The sequence below is a fragment of the Zingiber officinale genome, chromosome 3B, assembly GCF_018446385.1.
Source record: "Zingiber officinale cultivar Zhangliang chromosome 3B, Zo_v1.1, whole genome shotgun sequence".
NCBI classification, from domain to species: Eukaryota; Viridiplantae; Streptophyta; class Magnoliopsida; order Zingiberales; family Zingiberaceae; genus Zingiber; species Zingiber officinale.
Window position 1 is genome coordinate 125,768,430 of NC_055991.1, and position 17,274 is coordinate 125,785,703.

Genomic DNA, 17,274 nt, shown 5'->3' on the forward strand with positions numbered 1-17,274 from the left:
TATGATGCATTGGAAAAAATTTAAAACTTTATTTAAAATTTTTAAAAGGATACACGTGGGCATTAGCCTCATGATCTACCGTGACACACAATTCACTCACATATATAAAAATTATATAAAAGAAAGGGATATATCCCAAAACTCCTACCCCTCTCTTTCTTCCGTAGCTTATTCTTCGTCCTTTGCACTTATCCATCCCCTTGAACAAATTAATTCGGACATGCAAAGCCGAATAAGAAAGAAAAAAAAAACATCTCCATATTTACACATCAACGTAGTTCTCCTCCCTACCGTCGATTAAAAAAAATAAAAAAAAAAGAAAGAAAGAAAACAACCATCGTTAATTTGCAATATTCATCGTGCATCACCCGCAGCAGCTTCCACGGCAACTCCTTTATTTTTCTGCATGGTCAGAACAAAACTGGGCAGCGGAAGGTCGCTGGGCGGCGGCGAAAGCGAGTAAATGCACTCCTCCTCCTCCTTCACTTTCCTCTCTACCCGCGCCTGAGAGCTGCCGCTTCCCTTCCTCTGATTCACGGGCTTCGCTTGCTTCTCCGTCGATCTCGTTGCCTTGGTAGGAAGAGGAAGAAGAGGGGGAAACTGGAGAGAAGCAGGAGGAAGAGAGGCCCAATAACTCATCTGCTGCTGCTGCAAATTATAATGCGATATAGGTCCAAAATGTTGGTGATTAGGAAGGAGTTGATTCAAGGATGATGAGTTGAGAGACGTGTGTCTGGACCTCATTGCAAACCCTCCTCCTCCTCCTCCTCCTCCTCCTCCTCCTCCCCCCGAAGAATCAACGACGACTCTTCTTCGGGCTTGATCTACCATAACGCTCTCCATTTCAATAAACAAATTCAATGAAAATTAACCTACCAGACCAATTTACATACGATCATCTGCACGTTCCATGGCTAGCTGCTTCATTTATACAGGAGGAGCAAGCAGCAGGAGGATCGACGTTCGACGCTCTCACCATAGACGATGATCGATATCTTGTTGTTTAGGTGACGACGCGATCGCGTCTACTTGGAATCCCGAGACAAACACAAAGATGATAATAATAACGTGTGAGCTAGTGCTGGGGCGGCGACCGACCTTTGTATGTGGTCCGTACGATGGCAGGGGATGCCGCCATCGGACGGCCATCTGCCTCCTCGGGGTTGCTCTCGCGGGCCACGCGGAAAGCGACGGAAACCCGCTCCGGCTTTAATATTATACGCGTGTATGTGGTGCTTTATTTATTATAACTACTTGCCACAAATAAATATTGGCCAATATTTTATTTTTTTCAATTAATTGTAAATAATCCCACTTGCCTTGGCTTAATCACAAGCTAGTTAATTTTAATTTGTAATTCTGTTATGAACTATCTGGATATATATATCTAATATTTATTCGCACTTCTTTACTTTGTTTAATTAGAAGAAAAAAAACGATGTCATTTTTGGGGAAAATGATTGATGATGACATCAGGAAAGTGCTTTGCTGGTGGAGCACCGACCACTCTCGCGACATCAGAATCCACGGCCACATGGTTTTCTTTATTTCTTTCTTCAAGTTGTGGTTTCAGGCGAATCTTCGGCACCTTCAGAGAAAAATGACTTCTTGTGATCTTTTCAAATTGTTTTAATCATTATACATATCCAATGACCTCTTTTTTTTTTCTTTTTCCTGTTTTTTTTTTTTAAAAAAAGAGAATATGTTAAACGAAATACGAAGGAAAAGAATAAATGGATACCTTGTATTCTTGACGTTGAGCTTATCTGCCACCTCCTCCTACGAATAAAAAAAAGAGAAAAATGTCCTAGCAGTTTTCTATATTTTCTTGCATCCTCGATTATCAGACATGCTGCTTTCTTCTATCATTTACCGAGAAAAGCATTGCCTACTAGTTTCACATATTCATCTCCAACTACAAACAGGAAGAAGGTCACAAATTGCAATTACTGTCCAGCCATAAGAACTAAGTGGCTGCCACAGATTGACGTCCACTAATTGCAACTATTCATCTCCAACCACAAATTGATGTTTCTCGAGTTGCAAACATCAAGTCGAACTAAGTGGGAAATAGTGACAGATTTTATAGTGGCCTTACATCACTCAAAGGCCCACTGGTTCTCTCTGCGGATCTCTTCTTCTTCTTCAGGTGTAAAGTCATTCTTTATATTGAAAGACCTGCGAATTTCTGCTGGAGTTTTGCCCTTAATCATATCGGCAACACTTTGGCAAGTCAGATCTAGCAACGGTTTGATGTCCAGATAGTTTGCTGCCTGAAATCATAAAAAGGAATCATCAGAGGTGGAATTCAAAGTTAAGTGGCCGGACAGCACAAAGCATAAAAAGTCGTAAGAAAATCCAACGGAAAAAAATGAAAGAGAGGGTCTTGGGTGGGTATAGAGATAAAATGAGACTGAGGCGAGAGAGAGAACAGAAAAAAACAAACTAAAAACATAGACTTCTTGGTTTGCATAGTTGATGCCTCCCTAGACAGTCATATAATCCTGAGATTGTTCAATTAACTACAGTCCCTAACAATCAACTAGATGCCTAGGTAAATATATATTTTCAAATAGCCCAATTCGAGCGTAACTTCAATATTCATTTCAAATAGTCAATTTTTTTAATTTAGGTGGGATAATCATCCATGATGAATAGTTGCCATTGACCATAAAAGTAAGGATGGCAAGGATCATTCAAATCATTGGGTGACTCCCTGGCATTGCACCGAGATGAACAAAAGGCAAAACAAGATTTTATTAAGTTGAAAGACAAGATCAAGAGATAATAGGATCCCATTTAAAGGCCTCAACCATGACCAATTTTCCTTCAAGTTGATGATAGCTAACTGATTACTAAAGTTACTTATTCAAACTTAGCAGTGAATAAACAAGATCCCAATTTACGATGAGTAATTAAAATAAAATTTCACTTATTTTAAAACCCATAAAATTTGAGACTTTCTAATCAAATTCCTAATTTGAATTTGCATCTTTCTACCCCACTAAATAAACTTCTCTATCAAGTGAATTCACTGGAAATTCAAGATGAAACTGCTGAATTTTCTAAAATAAGTAACAAATTTGACATTAATTCAACACCCAAGAACATTATATATAGGAATATTGCAAAACAAAAAACAAGTGGTACATGGATTATTTGTAAAATTGGAATAATATTTTGCATCTTTGATTCTCTTACACTATACTACTAATGAACCTCTAGTATTGTCCTAATCTCCCTTATTGCTTGTTCGTTTTGCTGCAATCATCCTGCACAACTATTTCATAATTCTAATCTAGTAATCCATCCCATGCAAATGGAGATTGAAGACAACAACACTACCAGGTAACCACCATAAGATTACTCTCAATAAGATGCTCTAATGTGTCATATCAAACTATCATGCATTTATTGACGCTGGTACAACAATAGCACATCATCCAAAACCCATAACAAAATTTCCCCTGTTAGAAACAATATATTGAAATCTTGTTTGCAAGTAAATACAACCTGCTTCCTCCTTGGACACAATAAAATGGGCACAAAAAACACAACAAAGGAACACAAGAATGATATAATGTGATTCGGCCTGGTCCTACATTCACAATCACATCTAAGCATTAGCCCTATTAGGTGCTCACACACAGTCAAGGTTTTCATCCTCCCAAGATTCCCATCTCAACATCGATGAGGCGAACAAAAGAAAAACATCACATCAAGCTCTTCGAATGCAAAGATCCTTCACCTTACAAACTCTTCCAGTCTCCATCTAAGCAAAATATAGACATTTGAAGAAGACGAAAAAAAAACCTTGCTCAGAGCTCACAAGTGATACAAGTTCATATTATCTGATATCTTCGTTCAAATTAACTCATCCGCAAGGCACTAGAAAAACCTATATGGCATCGAAATGAGATGATTTTTGTTACTGAAAATACTCCAACCTCTATATGATGCGATATGTTATAACCACTTGAGGCACTATATTGACATTATTGGCAAGAGATATTCTAACGCTACCTATTGCCTCCATCTTTCAATCTTCCTCGCTTTTATTTCAAGTTTTGTCTCTTTCTAAATAAAATAACCCCACAAACTCAACATAGAGAGAGGTTCTATAATTTATCACCTTAAAAAACTCAACATAGAGTAACATTTGATGCACTGAGCTCATTGTAAAGCCACTTAACAAAATCTTCGTATAAGATGAGAATATCAATACACCAAATACCATGTACAGATGAAAACAATCTACTCAAATACATACCTTTCAATTTATGCTTACATCTACATAGAGAAATAAAATTTCTATAATAACAACAGAGATACCTAGATAAGCCTGGCTAAACCTCTTCCTCGACACCAAATTGAGAAATACAAGAAAAATCTCTTTGATCTTCTATAATCAATGTGCATGTCCTAAAAGGTTGTGGCGGCAATGGCAAAAAAACGAGGCGGTGGGAATGCCCAGGCGTGCTGCCTCGACTTGTGTGCAAACACACCGCCGAGTTCTGCTGCCCAATCAATAAGAACTCAACAACATTTCGGTAGAGATTCAGGATTTGTTTCAACAAGAACTAGTTCACGCAGAGAAAGAAACCGAAATTTATCCAAGATCAAGAGGAATAAAAGAATATCCAATGGGGATTACCAATCAATTACAAACTGTGGTCTCAAGAAAGTGAGAAGGGAGAGAGAAACGAACCAGGATGAGGTCGAAGAGGGTAGGCTGGTCGACGTTCACGAACTCCGCTTCCCAGGCCTTGAACCCTTCGTCCTCCACGCCCTCGGCGGCGCCATCTTGGCCGGTGCTGCCGTAAGCGTCGACGCGCTTGTTGCAGTACTCGATCACCTTGGCGAGTATCTGAGAGGTGACATTGGGGAGAGGAATGTTGCTATGGGCGCAGCCGTCCTCGATCATGTGGCGGATGGTCTGCGACTGCACAGCCGCCGCCTCATCGACCTCGAACCCCTCCCCGTCCGAGCTCAACAGGGTTACCTTCTTTTGGCCGTCCAACGCCATTGGATGCGCTGCAGATCGCCGCAGGGGTTTCGAGTGGGAGAGGGTTTCGATCGACGATGAAACCAAACCGGAGAGGAAACCGAGACCTTGGGATGGTGTATCGTCTGTTGCGATTTTCGAAGTCTCTGGATTCGCTTTATTTTTATACGTCCAAGCATTGTTCAAAATATCACATTTGCCACTTTCTGATTAATGATCGCTTCCTGATTTATGCAATGTATAATAATGCTTTACTTTAATACACTGTAAATAATTTAAATTTAAAGTAATCTCTTAATATATTTGAATACAATATATATTAATATAATCATAGGTAATTAGATAAATTAATAAATAAATTTAATAAATCAAATTTGTTAAATGATAGTATGGGTTTTCGAATTCCACAAGCTAGACGTATGTGGCTTCTTTACGTTGTAATATATGTTCCAAATCTAAAAGTCTGATCTCTTAAAATAGTTTTGATCGAGTCATTTGAGCTTTCGAATCAAAGCTCTCCTATTTGAACGGAGTCTGTCTTTGGGATCATGATATCGTGGGATCATGATATCGTGGTAGGATATTTAATTTGTCTCCCAGGTACATGTGGTTTGAACCTCAACTACGACGTCTCGATTTACCCTGATGATCAATCATCGCAGGCTCGACTTATCCAGTCCCTATATAAGCTGTTCTCGAGATCCTAGAGCCATTGAGTTCATAACTTGCCCGAGCTCTCAAAGTTCCTGAGTTGTCTTGTGGCTTCCTATCCTACCTGCTCCTCGTCTTACAAACTATATGCAAGTCCTAGGTTATAATTGAATATGATTCACAGAAAACCTGATGAGTGCATAGGCTCAGATCAATTCATTTAAGTTTTTGATAAAGTCGGCATCTATTGAATCGCATCCATCACAGAAAACCCTAGCAAAATAGCTTCAAATTCTTAGCCAAAAATTAATGCAGCAAAATTCCTTAGGCAACGGGAACCGAAAATAATGTCATGTCCTACGGGGTGTTTCGACCATCTGAAACGAGGAACTCAAAATTAGAGTAGCACGACTCTCAAGTAGGAAAAAAAATGGTTTGATCCAAAAATAACCAAGTAGCAGATACTAATAATCAAAGAGAGTTAGGCAGAAGTACTGGCATCCGTCCATAAATGAAACCTCCTCACAATAGTAGCTTTTATTTCTGTTTCTCTTTTGTTGTTCGAATTTCTCCTTTCATAGATTTTTTCCAAGTTTTTATTGTTTTTTATTCTTCAATCTCAGAAAAGCCTCCCAGTTCTGGCATGGCAAATGTTTACCTATGCTTGAACATCGAGAGTGAACCAACTTCAAAATGTGTCGCTCCTGAGTAAACTTCGTCCAGGTTTGATCTTATCAGAATCTGCAATCATGACTTGACCATTTGCATCCCAATTGTGATTTACTGGCACTTCTATCTGGTTACTCAAATTCCCAGATGCTGATCTGCTAAGAAGAAGCTCACTAGGATTTGGTAATCTCATGCTGTTCTGGTAAGTATATCCTATTCCATGACAAGCCGCCAGATTATTGAAGTTTGGAGATGTTGACAATTGACTAGAAACATTAGCTGACTGTTTGTCCGTTGGCGGCAAGACCCAATTCATCCAATCATGATGCTTCCTTATCTTATCACCCTGCAATAAGAATCAAAACGAAAAATAAAATGTCTAGCAAAAAGTGATAGATATAAATGATATAGAAAACGATCCACAAACAAAGAGACACGACATGAAGGTACCTGTACTTCAAGGACCGCTGATAGCTGCAATGTTTCTAATATAAATTCTATACTGTTTGTTAATTGCTTGACCTGGAAAAGACAGAAAGGTAAAGTTTTGTTAATGGCATGAAAAACACTACCGTTGGCAGAATATATGAAAATCTTAGTAAAAAGAAAATATTATATGAGACCATAAATTGGTAACGAATCCCTGAAGTTTGACATCACAGTACTTGTATCTAGGGGTAGAAAGTAGAAGCAAATGTAGTTTCAGAGTTTTAAGGGACAATAGGCCGCAAATAGCATATGCAGACCTTGCAAGCAAATGGCCTATTCATAGTCTCCAATTGCAAATGCAAATAGATTATAACATATTAGTCTTAAAGCTCGTAAATATCATTTCAGAAATACTTAAACATCTGATATTCTGAATATTATCATCATTATCAATCTGTGACTACTTGAATCTTATCCATCCTTTCCATGAGCACTACATCATTACGAAATTGTATTGTTCACAGCTGTTTCTTCCCTGAGGATCCCAGAGTCTTCTTTTGCATTTATTTCTTTGGCAATGCATCTGATATTCCATCATCAATTGAGTTGTCCTTGACTCTGGTAGCTGGAGTGAGCATGTGACAGTATCACACAACCTAGCATAATGTCATGGCTCAAGAAAATTCCTTGCTGATGAATGCCTATGCTTTTTGTAGGATCGAAAAGAATTTAGATATCTCCACAATTGCATAATATTGTCCACTTTGGACATAAGGCCTCATGATTTTGCTCTCGGGCTCTACCCAAAAGGCCTCAAGCCAATGGAAATATCTTTTCTCTTATAAACTCATGATCTTTCTCATGTATTTTCAATGTGGGACTATGTTTGCAACCTTGCAACCCCAACACTTTCTTCATCAGCGTACTACTAGTAATTCACCAATTTAGTCCATGACCTCCTTAGTTGATGAAGATAATTTTAATGCTTGTATCATACAAATATCCAAAACCAAAATATGGATTCTAAACTCAAAGGGTGTCAGACCATATTCGATAATACCTTTAACAATATCTCATCCTACTAATTTTTTTTGATGAAAGACATTTACCTTGGCTTTGTCGAGATTCAAACCCCAGACAATATCTCATCCTACTAATGTTACTATAGCAAATGGTTCTCTCATCAGTTTTCTTGTGATATATGCCAGCTAGCAACCAAACAACCCCCTCTTCATTTAGAAATAGAAGAGAAAAAAGTTCTTCCTCTTATGTCAATAGTTGCTGGTTGTTGTTGATTAAAAATTGTTGCTGGTTGCTGCTGTTTAGAAAATAACAAAAATGGAGAGAAAAATAAAGGAAAAAGAAGAAGACAAAAAAGAAAAGAGGGAAAACATTAGGCTTTTGAATTTTGAAGAAGAAATTATTGATTTGGGACAATAGAAGTCATCCTTTGAATTTCTAATAGAAGAGGTAAGGAATTTATGCTTATCATTTAGTGAACCTCCTCCCTGACCTTGGAATCATGAGAATACCAAGGTTGATTTATCTATTGTTGAAAGGTGTTCTTTGTTTAGCACTTTCACTTCTTGTATGAGATTATTTTCTCTGCACTCCATAAATTTGTTCAATTTTTTAAGAAAATGCATATGCAATATTTATTATTATTATTATTATTATTATTTTGTCACTAGATGGGTTACCTCCTAGTATGCGGAAGAACACTCCCAATCCTGATAGATATAACATATTAGGCAATGCTTATCTTGTCCATAAGAAAGAAAGAAAAATGTTTCTTTAAAAAAGTCTCCTGGGAAGGATCAAGATATATTGACCTAATGAGTATGACACCCAATGTTTTCTCAGAATTAATTCATCCTGCTGTAACAAAGATGAAATACTGACTATTTTTGCATAACATGCTTAAGGTTACCATTAGGCACATAAGTTCACTGAAAAAAAAAAAAAAAAATATATATATATATATATATATATATATATATATATATATATATATATATATATATATATATATATTTTCAGTGAACTTATGTAAACAGATAAATAATAAAAAAAAGTTGGAACATATGAACCCTATCATATAACAGTAATCTAACTATTCAATTATAGAGATTACTCTAGCTAACAACAAGAGGAAAGACCAATGGTTTTGCATATTCACCAACCTTGTTAAAAAAATCAGTATGAAACATTACAAAAACAAATGCCATAAACATAGATCTATATATATAGGGGTTTGATATCTTGCATGCCCACCATGTGCGACCACGGTGGGCGCCTTTCACAGGTCCGGGCACCCAAATCACTTCTAGGCACCCCGCTGTGAGGGGCACCCACCTGTGGTCGCACACGGTGGGTGTGCAGGTAAAAATCCCATATATATATATATATATATATATATATATATATATATATATATATATATGCATTATCCATAGACTTTTTCATAACATGCTACATTGAGTCTCTCTCAAATCTGAAATGGAAAAATCAAGGGTTATGTTAGGTCCCAGAGCAAAATAACACCAAAAACATTGCCCTGTGAATAAGAATTTTAATTTTGTTGGTAATAAAATTAGATCATCACTGATAAGTAATGGGCATTGCCTTCATCAGCTAAGTACCTCAATATGCAAATGATGAATAAAGAGATCAAGTAGAAATTAGACCATGATCATATGACTATGTTATCCATTTGCAAAAGAGAATACTTTCAGACAGAGGTATAGAAGAGTAAATATATTATAGAAGAAAATAAGTTGGAGAAAAGGTCAAAAAAAAAAATGGAAAAGCATGCCACGATGTACTTAGAGGAGTTTTCTTCCTTCAATTCCATCCACTTAGCTTTTCTATTTCTAAGAAGTGGACTACAACAAATAGATAATCAACTGAAATAAGATTTTATTATACGATACTGTATTAATACTTGGTAATTTTCAGTATGCTAACATAAATTCAAATGAATTTCACACTTTATAGTTTATAGTAATCGAATAGTCAATAGGATTAAAAGTTTAGAGAAATAACAAGAATATAACAATATCTAGATTAACAAAATGGTTGAGGTGCCATTAGTTAAATTTATCTTGATATGCTTTGATGTGTTTTATACTCCTTGGGACAGGTAACATGGGAGAGAATAGCTCTGCCAACTAGTATTGCATTTCAGTAATCTACCAAAACAATAAATTTTGATCATGTCTCAACACAACACAGAATTTCAAAAATGATTTTAGTATCATTGTGTAAGAATGAAGATTATATTGTTCTAACTTCTAAATATGGAGAGATAAGCATTAAACCTTGAGATTTTGAAAGGTGTGGAGAAGGGAAGGAGAAGAGATAAAATACAAATATAAATTATAATTTTACAAGTTGAATTGATAGGATCTTAATGCCTGTTAAATAGTTAATAAAACTAAAATTAATAGATTTGGATATTAATAGTAATTAATTTTTTTACAAAAAATTGGATATGCAAACCCCTAATAGTTTATTCACAATTTGTAGTTGTTATATTTATATACTTGCTCCTTAAAATTTTAACACACACACAATAGATGTACCAAATTATTTATTTTAAACATATTGGTTGATCTTAATAAAAAATGAAAGAAAAAAAAAATACAATCGAAGAACCTTGCACACTTGCTTCAAAATCACGAACAAAAATGCACCGAGAGTAATTCATAACTAAGGAAATATCACTGCAACCTATTAAATAGGAAGCTTATGACAATTATGCAGAAAAGTACTACCTGCTCTTTGATAATTGAGAAGGAATGTTTAGAATAACATTATGTTAAACATGCCAATGACAGTTCATGTTGCACTACACACTACAAAGGCAACACAACTAGAGAACCAAAGGATACATGGTATGAACATGAAGTAATTGCAGGAAAACAAAAAACAGTAAACGGTTATAAGTTACTCTATTAAAACCAGCAATCAGAGACACTGGGACCCATCCTTGTTCATCCATATTCTGCCTCAGATAAACGTCTCTGCACAAGTTTTCTGCACTGAAGGATGGAAAAGCAATTGCTGAAATCAAACACGCCTTAAATTATGTCAATAATAACCATATCAAATAGCAAAAGGGATGTTCACCTGAAATAATAATCTATCTGCTTCAATAAATTAGAACGCTGCGGATCAATAGTTGGAATAAACATCTGAGGAAGCACTGCTGGATGAGGTACAAAGGGCACACCTCCAGGAGGTGGCTGAGTAGCAATATAAAAGACAGGAGAAGGTACATCTGAAAGGCAGATTAAACCGCCATGACAGGTAAACGATACCTAAACTAGCTAGGAGAATACCAGATCAAAGATCAAGATGGGATAACGTACCAGGAAAAACAATCTGATTGCCAAAAGGCCCCACCTGAGGAGGAGGACCGAGGAAAGGAGGCGCCACTGGTGAAGTAGGCGGCCTGAGGAGCCTGGCATTCCGTGGCTGCATGCGGGCATCTGTGCCACCTGCATTCCGACGATATCCATCATAGACTCCGCGCTCAACATCACGGTGATTATTATAGTTGTTGTGAGAACCAGCACCCCCACCATTGTTCCACCTCCGGTAGCCACCATAGCTTTTAAGGTCGCTACCATCATTGGCATGTAATACCGACCTTCCTAGGGTATTTCCACGGTCCCAATTCGTGTTCTTCCTGGTAATCTGGTCTCGAGGTGAGAATGGGATTTCTGAAGGTGCATGCTTCTCCGAATTTGCCATAGGTGATAAAGTCGGTGATGGTGAAGGCAGTGTCATCCCACCATCACCAGATGCGAAGCTGCTACTAATATTGCTGCCCCCGCCACGTTTCATTGTTTTCTGACGGGCAGGAGTCGTATGATTCCGGGACAGATATGGATTAGAGTTTGGTTTTGGCGAAGAAGTAGAAATCGTAGTACCCTAAGCAGGATAAAGAATCATAAATAAATTACCGGAACAGCACGTGCAGTTGCTTAGATCGATGTCATTACAAAACCTATGGGATTTTGACCAAAACCAGGAAAATCTCACCGCGGGCGCAGAGAGAGGCGCCTCAGCAAGCGATTTCAGCGTATCGGACGAAGACGATTTGGGGGAGGGTTTGGCGGTCTCGGAGAGAGCGGGCCAGGACGCGGCTCCCCCCATCACCGCTCCGCCCGCTTTCGCCGACACGTTGTCCGGCCGCTTCCAAGCCTGCTTCGTACCTTGTGCGGCGTCCGTAAACCATTCTTCTGCATGCACCTCCTGGGGAGATCGATCTGAGATCTCCAGGTCGGCGATCGCGACGGCTGGCGATGGGGAGGAAGGCGAAGGCAGGACATCGGCGGCAGGACCCTCGGGCTCCGCCCCGTTGACCAGAGGCCAAGGGTGGCGGGCGGCCAATGAGGCACGCGGGGAGAGGGAGGGGGAAGAAGGATCAGCAGCGGCGGCGGCGGCGGCGGCGGCCATGAGACAGAGGAGGGGTTAGGGATAGCGTGACGAATGCGGGAACTTGGCCGGCGATGGGATGTAGAGAAGGTAAAGGAATATAATAGGTGGTTTTCTTCGCCAACAAGACTCCGACGATGGTACAAAAAAACAATCACCGCAACCGACGGGCTACGGGAGCAGCCGGGAGCCGAGACCCGGAAGGGGACAAAAACAAAAAGTCACTTCAGCCTACGGGCTACGGAGCCCCGAGGGAGAGCTACGACCTACGAGAGAGCGAGGGTCTCTCTCCTCTTGTGCAGCTCTCGCGCCGTCCGTTTATTACTCTAATTTTATTACATTTTATTTTATTATTTAACAAAACAATGTTTACATATCGTCAAATTATTTTGGGCAATTTAGATTAAATTTTATTCAAAAGTATTTAATAAGTAACAAATCTATTACTAAAATTAAATTATTAGATAAACAGATGTACTTAGAAATCATGATTTAAACTCGACTTTTTATTTTTCACTTGACTGTACAAAATTTAAAAATGAAATCTGAAGTTTATTATAAATTTCACCTATTTTAAATGACTAAAAATATTCATATTTAGTAAAATAAAGCGATGACAAAATTATATATCATTGTAACAGAAAACCACTATAAACTCCCTCGTGTAAATATTATTACCTAAATTACCCCTCAGTTTTTTAGGTATAAAAAGTTAAAAAATGAATATGCAGGGAGTTAAATTCAGCACTTTATACTAGAATCCAGTACTTTATACTATAATCGAATATATTTTCTATCAAAATTAATCCTCATATTTTTTCGGTACAAATAATCTAAAAATGAGTATAATTCCTATCAAATTCAGCACATTAAACTAGAATTGAATATATTTTCTATTAAATTGAGCACGATTTTTTTCTTGTTTAATATAATTCCTCGTAAATTCAGCACCATTTACCATTTAAAAAAAATCTAGTATATTTTTCATCAAATTGAGTATCATTTAAAGAAAATCTAGTATATTTTCCATCCAATTGAGGTGAAAAAAGAATCGTACTCAATTTGATAGAAAATATATTATGGATGAGGACTGAATGCTAAGATGAGTTTATGATTAGGGAGTGCATACAAATTTACCCAAAATCTTATGGATCGTTGAACTAAGTGCTTCAACAATCTCATCCTGTCTTATTCACTTTATGTATCAATCATCAAAGTTGAACACAAAAAAACATGAATTGCCTCACAATCTGATCCCATCATATTTTGTAATATTTTCATATGTAAGAAAAAAAAAAGGATTTTGCTAATTAGACTACAAACTAAAGCATCTAATATTAAGCACTCTACAGCTACAGTCGCAAGATACAGAAAGATGTGTGCCAGCAAAAGGTAAACAAGTAGGATGTGAAAGAAAATATATAAGCAAACACACTGCTAAAAGATAGAGCCCAAGCTACTCTCTGGATTCTGGAATTTACAGAGAGAGAGAAAATCTAGATATCTCTTCTACAAAGTGGACAAGAGCCATGCCTGATGAGCCAGCTATCGATGCATGGCAAATGGAACAAATGTTGGCAATGAGGCAGACATCTCACTGTTTCATCAGTTTCGAAGTCCTGAAACCACAATCACAAAATCGTTGGTCAAAACATGCTCAGATGTCATGTTGTTTTCCACAAAGCTATAACAAATTATGCAAGCGGAATTGTTGATTCATTACTCCTGAAAGTTAACATTTACCTTAGTTATTTTTAAAAAAGTTGTAAGCATAGAACACTTAATAATGGTAGCGATTCATAGACTTTGACAAATGTAGTTCATGTACCTTATCAGATGCATTTGCTTTTTAATAGTTTGATTGCAATTTTATGAAAGCAACTTTAAAGAATAACTAAAGCACATCTAGATTGTATATATGAACAAGGAAATCTACCTGCAGGCATACTGAACAGCAGAATTTGTCACCTGCAGCTTCAATATTAGCTGCAGTAATTTTGATCTTTGGGAGCCTTGTCACAGAATCCATGGATAACCCTCCTGTCATGCTATCTGTTGCGAATAAATCAGAGGGCTCTACAGAAGGCAAGTCAATAGCACTGATCTGCGATTGAGTAAAGTTTTTAAATTAGATTAGTAGAGTGTAGCATGGGCATCTTCCTTGCAATTGCTTGCTTATTTACAACTCAGAAAGAGCAAGTACCTGGCTTTGTACAGCATTCTGCATTGCTGGGCCAACCTTTTCCCGAACAATTCTTCCACTAAATAGGCTACATATTATGTCGAACTGCAAGAGAATGAAGTTCGAAATACTTTTCAGAAAAAAACAAAATACAAATAAATGCTTGTTGTTTTGAATAATCTAATAGTTAAAATTTTAGAGTAATGGTACTGTTTTAACTCCTCAATATATACATATAGCAAGATCATTTAAGTAACTGCAAATTCATATTGATTAAACCATAAAAGATAATGACTCAGCCATGATATAGGATAACATATTCCGCCATGTTATGCAACCAAAACTTGTGTAAAGTTTTATTGGATTTCAGAAATATTACTAACTGGTTAAGTCCTCAATTAATATGTACATCAATGACTTGTAGCAAGTTTATATTGCTTGAGCCCTATCTTTGCAAACATATTATAAGCTGCCAAACTGTTTATACTCATAATACCTGGATATTGAAGGTGCATACTGTTTAAGCCCTCAATTAATTTGACTACTTCACCATTTTTTAGCCATTTACTTTCAGTTTTAATAAGCCATCGAAAATGAGAAATATAATGCCGTGCAACAAATCCTTTTTCTAGACTGCAATGATTTTCATCACCCAAGCAAATTATAGTGAAGTTTTCTTGATCAAAGCTATTTGATTAGTCTGACTTACCACATATAAAACACTCCAAATTCCTGACTCTCTGGATCTCCATAAATATAGAGATGACTCAACAGCTTCAATGGAGAAGACTGCCCCTGAAATAGCTCCAATTCCAGCCCCACGTAGTAATCCGCTCTCAGTAGCTAGGCCAATAAGAGCACCAGTGATTGCCCCTACTAATGAACCAACTGCACATAAGGAAAATAAAAACATCAAACTCAATAAATGAACCCTAAATAAAGAAAACTTCCAAAATAAAAAGAAATAGAAGTTAGAGAAAGAATAACCCGTAGAACATTTTTCTTCTGTAAAGGTAGATTGATTATGAGATGTTTAAGTCCTCTAATGAAAAAGCTAGTTAAAGAGCAGCGTATCAATGACATGCGGCACCCATCCCTTTTGTTAACTACCATTTCTTTTCTCAAACTAAGAGATATCACATGAAAATTTACAATTCGAATAATATCCTGTTCTTTAGTAGGTTTGACAATCGATCATATTTTTTCTTATAAACTTGTGCCAACCCATATAGTTGCTCGGATTCAATAAAGTGCAGATACTTGTAAGAAATTGATCTGTCTAGGTTGCTTCAGGAGATCGTTAATCAAATTTCGGTGGAAACCATTAGTCAAGTCTAACATTATAGATATACCATTTAGGTGGGTCGCCGGGTCACCTCTAGTATTAGGCCTAAGTTGGATATGTAAATAAAAAAATTACAAAAAGCAAGTGAGTAAAAGGAACGGCCATTAAATGACTTATTCAATAGATCACCAAATAAATTGCAATAAAAAGTAAACTTGCAGCAACCCGGATATGACAGCTTTAGAAAGAGGCAGGCGCGCTGAGTAATACGGTTCCGATTCTCTCCCATTTGTTCCTCTCCCTGCTACGGAAATCAGATGAAGCATAGTCGAATGTAACTAAAATCGATAATAATCGCATACAGACGGGATACCTTTGCAGGCTATGATTAAGCGATTCAACTAACAAACAAGAAATAAATAAATAAAAAAAGACAGATAGTCGAAGGAATGGAGACAAAAATGAAGAACAAAACGAAAGGGGTAAAAAAAAAGAAGGAAAAGCCCAACCTATTGCAAAAACACAGATGAAAACGGCACAAGCGACTCTTTTTACCACGAAAGACACAGTGCATCGGCGGCTGCCTCTCTCCCTGCCTCTCATGGCCGCCGAAGACGGGAACGAAGTGGAGGATCTGAAGGAAGCAGTGCGGGCGAATCCGTCCATTGTTTTCGATCTGCTGATGGAGGAAGCCAAAGTGATGATAATATAGAAAGAGAAGGGGGACAGAGGGAAGGCGGATGCTGAAGGAAGAAGAAGAAGCAATTAATGCAAAAGGGAAACCCCCTTCCGTGGCCGTTGGCTTAGCGTAGCGTGGTGCAGTAGCAGCACAGGCTCGTGGTGGTTTGAAGAGGTCGTGCCGTGGTTTTTTTATTTTTGATTTTTGAACACGGAATTCGCGTACCTCTCAAAACGGACTTCTCTAGGCGAGCTCACAAGTCTCGTGTGATGAATGGTCTACGAAAGCAATAACTGCCGAGTTGGAACACGACTAGAATTTTCTTTTATTAGTTATAGCTGACTCACTTTGCCTGATCTTCACAACGGCAAAATCTGGTTACTGACTTAACTCCTATCTCGCAGTATAAGTTGGGCAGGCTTAAAATTGTAAGGCTATTAGCCACCGTCATTTATTTTTTCCGTATTCATTTTGGAATAGATTGATAGGGGCGTTGATGGTGTAGTAATCTTTTGCCATCATTGCCACCAAGTTAGGCAAAAGTTAATTTAAAAAAAAACAACTAATTTGGAGCTATTTTAATCAAATAAATAAATATATAGTAATTAGTATTCTATATTTATTATTTTTATATTGTTTATTTTATAATATCTCTTTAATCTTTATAATGGGAGGATTTGATATTTTAATTTTTTTCTTCTTCTATTTCTTTTTACTCTTTTAGAGGAAAATTTTTTTACAGTTGTTACAATACTCATACCTTGTAAAAAAGTTGATCCTCGAACTTAGAACAAGTGTGGATACTTCTGTCTCATATCATCCTCGTGTTCTCATATCGCCTCTTCATATTGTTGACTTTGTCACAACACTTTCACTAACGGTATCTCTTTGTTATCAATACCTAATATACCAGATCAAAGATCGTGACA

General features: G+C 37.3%; 4 protein-coding genes across 8 annotated transcripts; all 4 read right to left on the minus strand.

The window, feature by feature from the left end:
- Positions 1-9: 9 nt before the first annotated feature.
- On the minus strand, positions 10-1,060 carry LOC121967610 (protein AF-17-like). Its single transcript, XM_042517936.1, has 2 exons — positions 894-1,060; positions 10-824 (listed from the first exon to the last, which is right to left on the minus strand). The coding sequence occupies exons 1-2, from the start codon at positions 925-927 to the stop codon at positions 355-357; spliced, it is 504 nt and encodes a 167-aa protein (XP_042373870.1). The 5' UTR covers positions 928-1,060; the 3' UTR covers positions 10-354.
- Positions 1,061-1,868: 808 nt separating this feature from the next.
- LOC121967611 (SKP1-like protein 1A) lies at positions 1,869-5,138 on the minus strand. The gene is made up of 2 exons (XM_042517937.1): positions 4,709-5,138; positions 1,869-2,273 (listed from the first exon to the last, which is right to left on the minus strand). The coding sequence occupies exons 1-2, from the start codon at positions 5,024-5,026 to the stop codon at positions 2,100-2,102; spliced, it is 492 nt and encodes a 163-aa protein (XP_042373871.1). The 5' UTR covers positions 5,027-5,138; the 3' UTR covers positions 1,869-2,099.
- Positions 5,139-5,951: 813 nt separating this feature from the next.
- On the minus strand, positions 5,952-12,502 carry LOC121967609 (la-related protein 1B-like). Its single transcript, XM_042517935.1, has 6 exons — positions 11,804-12,502; positions 11,128-11,692; positions 10,886-11,036; positions 10,707-10,797; positions 6,776-6,847; positions 5,952-6,671 (listed from the first exon to the last, which is right to left on the minus strand). The coding sequence occupies exons 1-6, from the start codon at positions 12,218-12,220 to the stop codon at positions 6,345-6,347; spliced, it is 1,623 nt and encodes a 540-aa protein (XP_042373869.1). The 5' UTR covers positions 12,221-12,502; the 3' UTR covers positions 5,952-6,344.
- A 1,012-nt stretch (positions 12,503-13,514) lies between these two features.
- LOC121968586 (NEP1-interacting protein 1-like) lies at positions 13,515-16,648 on the minus strand. 5 transcript variants are annotated; one of them, XM_042518905.1, is made up of 6 exons: positions 16,571-16,648; positions 16,176-16,342; positions 15,091-15,269; positions 14,403-14,486; positions 14,136-14,303; positions 13,515-13,818 (listed from the first exon to the last, which is right to left on the minus strand). In XM_042518905.1, exons 2-6 carry the CDS (start codon positions 16,330-16,332, stop codon positions 13,696-13,698), a joined length of 711 nt encoding a protein of 236 aa, XP_042374839.1. In that variant the 5' UTR covers positions 16,333-16,342; positions 16,571-16,648; the 3' UTR covers positions 13,515-13,695. The 5 variants fall into 5 exon arrangements, with proteins under 5 accessions (XP_042374839.1, XP_042374838.1, XP_042374841.1 ...); XM_042518904.1 differs by lacking the exon at positions 16,571-16,648 and adding an exon at positions 16,450-16,557; XM_042518907.1 differs by lacking the exon at positions 16,571-16,648 and having other exon boundaries at positions 16,222-16,560.
- Between the last annotated feature and the right edge of the window lie 626 nt (positions 16,649-17,274).